The following is a 12,473-nucleotide window of genomic DNA, read 5'->3' on the forward strand; positions in this document are numbered from 1 at the left end:
ATGGTACTAACGAATACAATCTTACTGGCTCCACAAACTCAAACTTCTTCCTTTCCTGCACTTCTTGGATCTTGAAGACATACTGGAGAGACGCATCATAAAAGATTTCCCTGTCTTTGTCCATCTGTGAGTCAGCCTATAAGGAAAAACATAAACAACAAATACTGAGAATGTGACGTAACTTAACAGGTGTGGGAGAGATGTGTTGTAGCTTTGTGGGAATGTTGAGAATTTACCTCCTGCAGCTGGGACTCCTTCTTCCTGGAGGACACACCGAGATACTTCTCCAGCACAGAGTAATACCTTTCTGTCTCCTTATCAAACTGCTTCTTTCCCTCCTGGTAAACACATTTCAGGAGACAGGATGTTAGCAACAAAGATTTCTAAAACCACAGAGAAGGAATTGCATGCCTACTTGTTTGTATGGAGGCTTTAACAACAGAGCTGTTTATTACTGCTGTTATTTCTGAATCACAAACAAGGATTATATCAGAATGTTTTTAAAAAAAGCTTCAAAACTCTGTCTTTTTTTTAGGAAACTTGTCATTACATAGATTGAAAGTATCCAAATGCAGACATGCAGGAGGCAGGTTTAAACTTCAGCCCTTTAATCATAGTGACATCAAGTCACAAGATCAAACAGCACGGAGTGACATAAACAGGACAAATGGAAAGAAAACTACTTGAGTATTTGTGAGTTACACTATAGAGGTTGGAGAGAAATACAGGAAGCTGGAAATTAGGCATCTTAAATATAATGTAGCTAATGTAAAACATGAAGCTTTTCTACTGAATATTACATCCTCGAAACTAACAGTAACATGACAGAACAAAAAAACACAGAAAGAATTGAAACTGTGAAAAGAGACACAAAGCCAACACATTTCAAACTCATTTCAAAGTAGACAGAACGTTCAGAGGAAAATTGCTCTGGCATGTCAGACATCAAGGTATACTACATTTTCAAAAGCAGATTGTTTTGAAATACAATCTTCTTCAGTGTTGTCATAGGAAAAGCACCTAAAGATTTATTCCGTAAGAGCTATTAACGTTAAAACACCATGAAAATATGCCCACTAAGTCGGCGAATTTGTCTAGAACAACCCAACTTTGCAACTAAGCTGCTGAAAGAGTAGGAAGATTTTTATGAAATAATAAGGCAGGAACTAAAAGCTCTGGCGAAGCACAGAGAGGCCGTTAATAATAAACAAAGAGACTCTGCCAGAAATAATTAAGAAACAGCTCTCTTCCAAACAGCTGCGCTGCAGTATTGAACTACTCCACATGTGCCACAGACATTCTTGCTCTGTAAGGTCTAGCTGATGATGCGCTGCTCACACATTAGTGTTACATTCTGCAAACTGAGAAGCTGCTTAAACAAATGCACAGAGGTGAGCTGAGGCTGAACTTTCAGGTTGCTTTTTTTTATTTTTTATAACTGAACAAACTCAATAAATCACACAATGTCTTCTTATCAGTTTTAGAAAAGAGAAAGTTAGATAAGTGGATAAAACAACTTGAACAGCTGCAGTAAGCAGACACCACATATTCATTGTGTTTATACTGTCTCTGTCTGTGACATGCTCCCAGTCTCTCCCAGTGTCCGTTCCCATGACCTTGTCACTGACTCTACACTGGGATCCGTCGTTTAACTGGACTAACCGAATTTCTAATTATTAATTATTCACCGGATAACTTCTCGGCACAATGAACATTTTTTAGATTTTAACTTCACCACCGAGAGAAGTGGATGTACCTTAACGGCTCCAATCTGCTCCTTCCGAAACCTCTCCAGTGGTGAGATCAACACGTCATCGGCATTCTGGATCTGAAAGAAGGAAAAAAAAAACAGAAGTGAGTTCAACTTGTTGTAACAGTAAATACCAAGAGCAGAAGCAAAAATGTCCCATGAGGGCTCCAGCTGCAAGTTCACTGTTGAAGTTCAAATATGGTTTCATTAAATCCTTGACACGTTCTACAAAGCAGTGATGATTGTTACTTTTGTGGAGCTTTTAATTCAGTGACGTGTCCAGAAAAATCTTTCAATCAAGACACTATATGCTAATCGACAGTTAGCTTCACAAAAAGTATCACTGAGAAGATGGAGATTTATTCTACAGCAACAATCTATTTACAAGGAGATCAAGATAACACAGGAATCACATGTAAGTCGATACAAAGATATGTGACAAGGGTAAGAGGGTTCAAAATGTTAAATGGGTTTAAAAGTATGAACTGCAAAATATATGGAATCATAGTTGCATTTTATGTGCAAAATTGTAATCACAGACAACTACCTGGATGTACCAATTTGCAGACCTTTAAATTAAAAGCGCCATTCTTTGTCCATTGACTGCTAATAATTTACCAGCTTCCTAGAGTCTGACTGCCCCTCACATCTGCACCAGACGTAGATCTTAGCAACTGATACACTAAAGCTCATGCAGAGTGGTGGAGACAGTGGATGGAGGTCGCAATATTTGAAAATAGTATTGCAATCCTGTGTTTTTCTAATATAACGCAACCCTACTTCAAATTATTTCTTTCTATCACTGTAAATTTAACTCCTGTAGTAGAGTTAAGAAATAAAAAACCGCAAGAGGTTGCAAATATCCCAAAGCCACCTCGGTTAAATGTCCTTTGACGTATGTCGTCAATATTGTTAAATTTGTATTTAGTGATTCATTGAGTCATTTTTAGGTATTCTCATTAGTGTAAATGGAATATCTCTTCTTCTTGTACCGATACCAGCGTCAGGTTCTTGTAAAAGCAACCCGATACTGTGAACCGACACCACTTTTGTGCTTGGTTTTCCTCCTGGACTGGGTGCGATGCAACTCAAACACTCCATACAAGGTGGTGGTGATAATACATCAAGAAGTTATTTACCGACACTCCCAAAAAACAAAAACAAAAGTTGGAAGAGGGAAATAACGTCTGTATTTTGAGCATATTTCAAGACAATCATGGAGGATACTAAAAAAGCAGACTGTCTGCTGTGCTCCGATAAGTTGTCAAGCGTAGTGTTGAAAAATGCTCCTTTAATATGACTAATTTGGCAAAGAATTTGAAAACTAAACACAACATTGAATTCAAAGAGAACCAGCACAACCAACATGCAGCAGAAACTCCAGAAATGTAAAAAAAAAAACAGAGAAAACATCAGTGTAAAATTCTGCCATCATAGAGATGTGGTACTAAAGTTTATTGAATGTGTTACAGTTTACATTTTAATTGAAATGTTTGCTAGTTAGTTCAGGAAAACTTGTAAAAACCTAAATTTAACTTTTACTATTTTCAATTTATTTTAAATGTATGTAGCAGCGTATGTCATGCTGTATATTTGATTTGTTATTGAAGTCAGAGGGACTGTAGGCCTAAACGATCAAGAGCCACTGTGTTCGAATTAAAATAAATGTGTTTTCAAAAGTTGTGTGATGTCTTAGTATCAACTTATTAACTTGGTACTTGGAATTGGCAAGTAGCTAAACTGAAGTACTTGTACTTGTATTCGGTCTGGAAGGAGCTGGTGTCTGACACCCCCTTAATCTTATAAGATTAAGTTCAACTATCTCATACCTCTTTTCAGGCACAGTCACCAAATAAGTGGTGTGTTGGTGTTTAATTGTGTGTGTTGCATTTACACTTAGGAATTTACTACTTTTGTTTTATTTTTATTTTTTTCTTTAAGTGGAATGTCTTAAATAAATGAATCAATTTAAAATTCGATTTACAATAGAGAGTAACTCGGCGCTGAACCTTAACTTCAGTTTAATAATGCACTGGTGCTCAAAGAAAGGGCTGCTTTCTTTGTAATGCTGGATTTTTCAACACATCACAATAAGTAGAGGGAAACTGAAAACTGAGACCGGGAGGGATTGTCAAATCCAAATAAGAGAACTTTCAGGTTAAGCAGGTAAAGTATTTTAGAGGAAACTATTTTCCAAACGGAGCTTGAATAACAATGTTATTATTCTAAGTTTAGCTCAATCACCAGGGTTCCAGTTACAGTGAGTTTGAAAAAGCAACAAAATCAAAACACACACAGAAAGAGAAAAAGACAGAAGACAAACACACACACACACACACAGAAACCTTTTATGGACTTTCCCAGGCAGTCAAACTGCACTCAGTCTCACAGGGGAATTGCCAGAATAGGTTCCACATGGTTCCTGTGCAACCAGACCATGCAGGCAGCCACAAAGGCAAACACACACACTCACACAAGGGTTTATATATAAGGAGGCCTACTATACGTCTCTGTTACAAGCGGTCTAAGCTTTGGCTTCACACAGAGTGTGCCAGAATTGAGTCAGTCCTCACAAAGGCCTCCAAATGATGGAGGATCACCGAGTCCAAGACATTTCCACATTGCGGTGAACACACACTGCTGCTGGCACAAAGTTAACCCACAAATGTGTGAATCAAAGTTGTGGGAAAGCCAGAACAAGAGACAAATAAAAAGGAGGTTAGTGAGAAGTTCCCTAAAATCTTCACATCGATGCACAATCTGCTCAATATTAACTTGTGTTTGTGTCTAAAGTTAGACTGATGATCATAAGTAAAACTAGGAATAGAGGAAACACAAAACATATGACGAGACAAAGCTCGAGTCAGATAATACAGAAAGCCCCAGCAGAAAGCTGTAACGGTGTGAAAAGCGTCACGTTTCTACATGCACGTGTAAATAAATAGTGCCAGCATGATGCTGTTTCCTGATGATCTTTATCGTGTCTCAAAGCTGTTTGACTTACCAGATTTTAAATGAATAAACTGTAACAGCACAGAAAAGCAGAAAGAGAAACATATCAATAATATGTTGCAAAAAATGGGTGTTAGTATAAAATTTAATCTAATTTGAAACCAGAACAAATATACTTTGTATGAAAGACACTTAACCTCTGTTTCTCACTGAACGTTTTCTGTTTCAGATCAGTTTGAATCACCAAAATATTTCTATTTCCTAAATGGCAAAAAAGTAAGAAAACATTATTTTCAAGAACTCAGAAGTTAACGAACAGTTTGAATGAGGAGCCAGGAAACTAAATTGATGGGTTCAGTAAAAATATCGCGATATGTTGTTTTATAATTAGTGACTGTATGATGATTATCAGATGCTAAGCACTTTGAACTGCCTTGTGGCTGAAATGTGCAACACACATAAACGACTTGACGTTTGTACTGCTGCAGAAATTCGTTTTAATAAATAATGTCTTTCATTAAGACAAAACCTGGAAAAAGGAAGCGGCTGAAAATACCGGTTTTGTTTAAGTTTGTAGATTAGACTCCTTTTACTCTGCACATGAACAATATATATAAATAAAACAAGAGCGTAAACTCTCACCAGTCGTTTTCGCTCCTCTTCCATGGTGCTTAAAAGCTGAGAGAACTCCTTCAAGGACTGAGCTGCAGCACAAATCACAGACTTATAATCTCTGAAGTCGAGTCATATCTTTCAGAGGAAACGTAGATGGAAGTTGTTTAGATGTATTTTTCTCACCTATATTGATCTCATCATCAGTTTCAGCATCACCGATGCATTCAAACTGGAACTCCTGCAGCGACTGAGAGAACCGCTGCACTGCCAGAGACAGACCTGAGGAAAATGGACAGGCAGGTACAATAATCATGATATAAACATAATCATAATTTTAATAAAAGCTCACTGATATCACTGGTCAAACCAGTTTATCAACGATCCTTGTTTCTCTTAAGGAATAATCCTGATGTTTTGAAACAAGGATCTGGCATTTCATGTGATACCAAGAGGTGAAGTGTCAAAGTCTGATGTAAGCAAACTGCCACACCTGGTGATAACACATGTGTTTGTGTTAAATGCTCTTTCTGTGTGTCTCACTCTGTCATTACGCTGCGATCTGAACCAAACCCCTGCAGGGGTCTGAGGTTTTTCAACATATAAAAAGGAACTGAATAACCCAAAGCTCTCCACCACCAGGAACAGAAAGAAAGTCCTATTCATTACAGCCATAAGATGGAAACTAAGTTGACTTGTACTCGTCTGCTTAAGTTTAGCAACTCATCTTGTTTAAAAAAATAAATAGCCCTAAAAATGCTAAACACGTGTCTCAAATAACAAATTGCACTCTGCTGGATCTAAACATGGTGGCTCAGGTGATTCTTCACAGAAAAGGACTTGTTCTCAAGAACAATGCAGCCATTTAGTTTGACCCCACTGAGGGACGTAACCTGTAGGCAGGTGAAGAGTCTCGCCCTTCTTTGTCAGGTTGTAAAATCAATGAGCCATCAGACAGATTTCCCTAAGTATTTTCTACCTTTCACACCGTAGTTCAGGGGGTTTTGTCTTTGCAGTGTGGCTTGAGATGACACTAGCTGTGTAAAAAGCAGGTGGTAATATTGTGGAAATAATAAAAGTGGCGATAAAAAATCAAGGCATCTTTGTGGCCTTTTTTAGATATGGCTGGAACTGCATGGCAAAGCAATCTTGAAAATCATTTGAAATGAGGGTCTTCAGGACACCAGCTACAGAAAGAAGGGTGATATTTTAATCACTAAGCTGCACACTGTAATTACATTTAAACATATTTTTGAATTAATTCCTAAACATCAATAATTGGAAGTTATTATAATGATAACAATAAACAGTAAGCCAAATTCGACTAAAGAGAACAGATCTTTACTGAAAAAGTAGACTTTTATTTCACCCCAGTGTCAATAATTACATTTCTACAACTGTAAAGCTCTTATTTAGGCATTGATAATGAAACCCAAAGACTTAATTTTCAAAGGATTTGAAAACATTTGGACCAGATGAAGGAAAATGCTGCTGAAATGTCTATTAATATTTTCAGATCAGATTATCTAAAAGCTGGTCTCCAATTTTATTTTTCCCAGAATAAAATAATTGTGCGAACAACAAAAGGAGTTCCGAATATGAGAATTAATTTCAGGGGAATACACCAAGATTTTAGATTAAGCTGCTTCATCAGTGATGAGAAGAAAAATGAATGATCTTAATTACGCGCTGAGGATAGAAGTATAAAACTGCAGTCTGAGGTTGATCATATCTGTATTTCTGATGATCAACTATTGCTAATAATGTTTTTAACAGAATCATGGTCAGTAAAAATAAACGCTAATAAATAAAAGGTTGATACATTAGCACAAACCACCTAATCTGATTTAAATTTAGACCTTTCTCAGAGAGGCTTTGGGGTTCTTGAGCCTCTGGGGTTTTAGACTCTGTGCTGTTCAGTTTTTATGGTAATTCAGCCTTTCTCTGTTAACCTGTAACCATAATGGGACTGAAATGCTGCACTGCATCACTACATCTTAAGTGAAGAAAGAATCTGGACCCTCCAGTTGTTAACCCATTACAACCTAAGGGTTTGCTTTACAGTGTGTTTGAAAACTCGTACTGATTTCTCAAGCTTTGAAGAAGTAGTAAGATAATTCTAAAAGAAAAAGAGGAAGCTAAATTTTTCCAATTTTTAAAAACTTACACAGTGTCTTGCTGTGTGCAAAGTATTCACACCCTCTAAACTCAATTTTTTTTTTTTCAGATCACATTCATAAACTTCAGTTTATTTTCTTTAACGTGATACACCAACAAACAGTGGCACACAAATGCAAAACCACATGCATGTAATACAATGTAATACATGGTTTAGAGAATAAAACGTTTAAGTTTAACATTTATATACGCAACCACCATAAATCAAAAACTTGCAGAAAACATCTTTTGTAGAAAGACAGCTATATATGCCTTGTAGGGGTCAACCAATTGCAGTTTTATGGCTAATTACCAACTACTGATCTTTAAAAAGCCTGACTTGCCAATTCTGATTTTGGCCAATACCAATTTTTTAAACTTTATCTTACTGTTTTCTTTCTGTCTGTCATTGTATGCCTTTTCCTAAATGTCTACCTTATTAAGAGAGTAACTATTTTTAAAGTCTTGTGCACAAATGTTTCAAGGGCTAAAAAGAATGTCATCACATTTGGTGATTTTTGGAGTGTAGGTATTTGAAAACAGGGACTGTTAGGTTGTTGGAAAGGGAATCATGATTTTTACGTCAGACCTAAGTTTCAGGTTATGCCATCGCAACATACTGACAGTAAATAAAAATCCTGAAAATTTCTTGTGGCTTTCTTTTCTTTTCCTTTCTTTTTTTCTTCTCTTTTCTGCAGCCCAAGTTAATTAGCCCATTTTGCCACCCTTTACAAAACTTTCTGGAAACGTCCCTGGTACTGGATGACTTTCTTTCAATTAATGCATGTACTTATACTCCATCAACCACTAAATCATCTCTAATGTGCAATCAATAACAATGTGTATTTTTAAATAGTAGATTATCCATAGAAAATGTATAGTAAAATTCCGTTTAAAATAATGGTACTTTTATCATACATACATTATTTAATAGACATTACATAGAAACTACCGGCACCAATGTATCGTAAATAAAGATTCATAGAAATATATATCCTCTGAGAGTTTAAGTAGGTAAACTAAATGGGATTGAACAGATGGCCTCGGGCTTTTCTCTGTTATCACACCATGCGCCGAATCAGGCTAAATAATCTTACAAAACATTAATCAGTCATTGTTTACTTACTTCTGAGGGCGGATATGAGCATGTTTCCATCTTTTATCAAGTCTTTTATAAACCTGTTGGTTCTCTCCAGCTCAATTTCATGGCACTGCAGTCGCTCTCTGAACTCCGGACTATCCAGCAAAGAATCACTGAACTCCAGCGTCGGGAGACCCATCGATAACTCAGCACAGGCGGCTAATTATTAAAGAACTGCAACAAGACGTCTGAGTAATCTGAACCGTAGGGAGAAAAACCTTTCACATAACGAGCTGTTTTATTACGCACGAAAATTCTTGGTCTAATGTTTCTTCCAGCTCCTTCTTTTCATGCCTTTCTCTCTTTCCCCCCCCTCGCAAGAACTTCCGGACACTGATACATAGCAGAGCACTGTGACAGAGAGAGTTTGGCTAGCTTTCACAGCGAGCCTTGCCGAGCTGTTTCTTCTACTTCGTAAACGCACTGCTCTGAAATATACTTTCGCTTTGAATTAATAAGCTATAAAAATGAAACAGAAAGACTCGGAGAACCGAAAAATGCTTTTCTTAGGACGCATAAAAGCTGCAGACGACCACTTGGAAGCTAACTTTTTTTTTCACTTACGGCTCCAATGGAAGGGTTGTTACTATGGGAACGGGAGACTCCTGCTGGCGTGGACAGAAATGAGGAGAAAAGTTTGCCAAGAAAAACCGAGTAGTCTTGTCTGTAGTCTGTAGGCAGAGATTGAGAAGGATAGCTTTTCCGAAGACTCCTGTGCCTTTTTGTTAGTATAAACTACTTTTCTGAGATATTGAGCAAAGTTTTTTGTTTTTTAAATGCATATTAATATAATGCACTTTAGTTATTTTTGAAAAGAATAAACAATTTAGAGGTTGTTGGTTTAGACCACTAAAATACACAATTGTTCATTTTGGAAGTGGTGTTAGAAAGAGGGTTAAAACTAGTGTTGGATTTAAGGGTGGAAGTGAGATGTATGTTATTATTTTTTGTAAAATGTTCTGTGATACAAATAGTTACAATCCTGTTCTCAAAAGGTGATGGTGGCCATGATGGTGCTTTTTGGGCTCCTTAATTGCTGCAGATGCATTTTTATATGAAATAGTGTTGGAATATTGTGTTGCAGGTCTGTGACAATCCTGTGAAGTTTTTCTTTGGATAATTGATGGTAAACATATTTGTTTATGTTTAGATCCAGTTTCAAATTCCATTTGACCCATAAAGATAATATCAAGTAGCTAGACAATTCATTGTTTTTTATTTTAGAATTTAATTACAGTTATTAGAGTTTTTGAAAAGAAGATACAAGCTTCATGCATTAATTTGGCGGTGTTTTGTGGTTTTCCCAGGGATAAGGCCATCTGATGAATAGATTGGGCTACTTAAAGTGAGGGAAACACTGCTGTGGGATTTTTGCCAGGAGAATATAGAGAGGCACACAGGATTACTGAACTCTGGCCAGACATTCTGTGGTAACCTCCGAACAGACTCACAGAATCACATTCGGTTGTTTCAGTATGTGTAATGAAACACTGCAGTTCTCAAATTCACTTTCAACATCACACTTGCTGCTGAACAACTGAGTAATCCTGAGTCATTCCACATTTCAGCTTTGCACATTGTCTCAGATGGCTATTTCTTTCTTTTTTCTGCTTAATCAGTCTTTAATAAAACTGAAAAAAAAAATATTTATACAGGCCCTTCCGTCCCTTGAAACCTAACAACTCCTGCGAGGTTTCAGTACTCTCTCGGTGATCCTGCTGTTTTATTGTTGGGTTACTAGTATATGCGGTGGAACAGACTGGAACACCATGACTACTGGAGTCAACAGGCCTAAAAGTAGTTTTGACGCAGACAGCTTAGGAAGAGACATTAAAGACAAGACTTTTTCCATATTTATAAGCTGTATACTCAAAAGTGTTTTGGGCAGCAGCATTTGTTCGAATTCATGGAAAATTGTGGTCTTTTTCTATATTTGCTGAAAAGTAATACATAAAAGCAAAGGTTTTGAAGTACCAGGCACAGAAGAATTAAAGCTTTTGTTGATGTTTCTGTTTCGAGACCCTTCAGACAAAGTGTTCTTTGAAAATGCCCACATACGACACCGCTGCCGCTACCATGAATTATTTCTGCGCGGTTGACCCTGCAAAGGAGAACCTCCAACCATAACGGCTAAAACTTCACGTATTTGGGGCAATCTAACAGATGAAGTTAGCGCTCTTTTACAGTCAGTCAGTGTGGACTTTAATAGACTGTTTTATTACATTTGTGGTCATTAAAATGATATATTTAAAACAGGTTACCCACATTATCAGGCAAAACTATTAATACCACTTAGCTTTTCCTCATAGTAGGAGCATCAAGAAAGGAAGAAACAAAGAAGCAAGCAAACAGACACAAAGAAAATTCACTGAAATGATGGTGGTGAGTGTAGCAGAAAGTGTAAAGAAGTTAAGAAAATAAAGCACTTTTTTAACAAAGTGTTGAGTAACAAGTGTCATTTATAACTGTAACATTTTCCTAACAGTACATAACTAAGCATCTGATGAGTAAAGCAGAAGATAACAAAAAAAAATGTTATAATCAGGATCTTAGTTAAAAAAAGGGCCTTACTGCAGTTTTCACAGCTTCCAAGACGGAGAACACATCAAAAGGTGCTATGTACATTTTAAAATAAGCTGTGAGTTTATAGGTCTTAGCGAAGACATTTGTACTTGTTCTTTATAGACTTCTCAGTTAGCGTGAGGGTTGTGGGTAATTGTTTGTTTATTAGAGTATTATCTTCATGAAGTGAAATACAAACAATGCAACAAATGAACATGTCTGAAAAAGACAAAGTATTAGAAACGAAATAAATCTGAGCTTTTGAACATACCTTGATCAAAACCTTTCAGTAGTTGCTGTGCATGTTTAGGGTCAATATCCTGCTGAACATTGAACATCTGCTCCTGTCTGAAGTCTTGGAGCCTCTAACAGGCTTTTTTTCTCCAAGGTTGCTCTATGATTAGGTCCATTCATCTTTATATTAAAACTTCTAAGCTTCCCAGTCCCTGATACGAAAAGTATCCACACAGCACAATGCTGCCACTATGCTGTTCTACAAAGGGGATGCTGTATAATCTTATTTTTCAACCACATTAGCATTTTGCATGTAGTCCCATTTTAGTTTCTTCTGACCAAACTCCCATCTTCATGCTCAACTGTGTCTCCTGTGGCTAATTTGAGGAGAGCAAGGTCAATAATGGGTGGATTCTCTATCTGAGTTGTGGATCTCTGCAGCTCCTCCAGAGTTAATATGAAACTTTTATCTTCTTCTGTGGGTAGTGCTCCCACATCTTAGTTTGTATTTGTTAACACATATAAAATATGTTAGTGCCTGTGGCTGTATTGCAACAATGTCAAACAAAAGGTTCATGTGTACATTAAAACTTGCTGACGTTACTGTTTACACGTGAAATCCAGGTTTTCATTTCATCTATAAACATAAAGTTTTTATTTGTAATAATAACCTCGACATCAACTCTGTTTTCAGGAGACACCGGGTTTGACATCTCTTCAGTTTCCTGCAGCTTTGTCACTAAGCACAGCTCAGCTGTCTGTGTTCTGACTTTGCAGGACTGAATTCAACACTGTGCAAAAAGACGCATACCCAAGCTGGCATGAAACTCAGGGAAGCTGACAAGCAGAAACTGGCTTCATCCAGACAAGGCCTCCGAGTTCTAACCTACACAAGTTTAGTCACGTTGGAAATAAAATATTCTGCTATTTTAATCCTGAGGCAGTGCAAAGGGAACAGCTACTGTAACATCTTTGACAACTATGAAACTTTTGACAAATAGGCCAAATATTCTTACCACAGTCTTATCATTTGCCAATCATATATAACAAAAAATAGATTTCTAA

At 37.0% G+C, this 12,473-nt stretch overlaps 1 protein-coding gene across 1 annotated transcript in view; it reads right to left on the reverse strand.

Moving 5' to 3' along the window:
- Window positions 1-9,209, reverse strand: part of arhgap42a (Rho GTPase activating protein 42a) — a 19,105-nt gene extending 9,896 nt beyond the window's left edge. The window contains exons 1-6 of the mRNA XM_044139798.1: window positions 8,598-9,209; window positions 5,501-5,596; window positions 5,345-5,406; window positions 1,757-1,828; window positions 237-338; window positions 26-136 (exon numbers count right to left, since the gene is read on the reverse strand). Coding sequence (XP_043995733.1) covers window positions 26-136; window positions 237-338; window positions 1,757-1,828; window positions 5,345-5,406; window positions 5,501-5,596; window positions 8,598-8,751 — 597 coding nt within the window. The 5' untranslated portion in view covers window positions 8,752-9,209. The remainder of the gene's footprint in view (window positions 1-25; window positions 137-236; window positions 339-1,756; window positions 1,829-5,344; window positions 5,407-5,500; window positions 5,597-8,597) is intronic.
- Window positions 9,210-12,473: the final 3,264 nt, after the last annotated feature.

The sequence above is a fragment of the Gambusia affinis genome, linkage group LG15 (genome assembly GCF_019740435.1).
Source record: "Gambusia affinis linkage group LG15, SWU_Gaff_1.0, whole genome shotgun sequence".
Classification (NCBI taxonomy): domain Eukaryota; kingdom Metazoa; phylum Chordata; class Actinopteri; order Cyprinodontiformes; family Poeciliidae; genus Gambusia; species Gambusia affinis.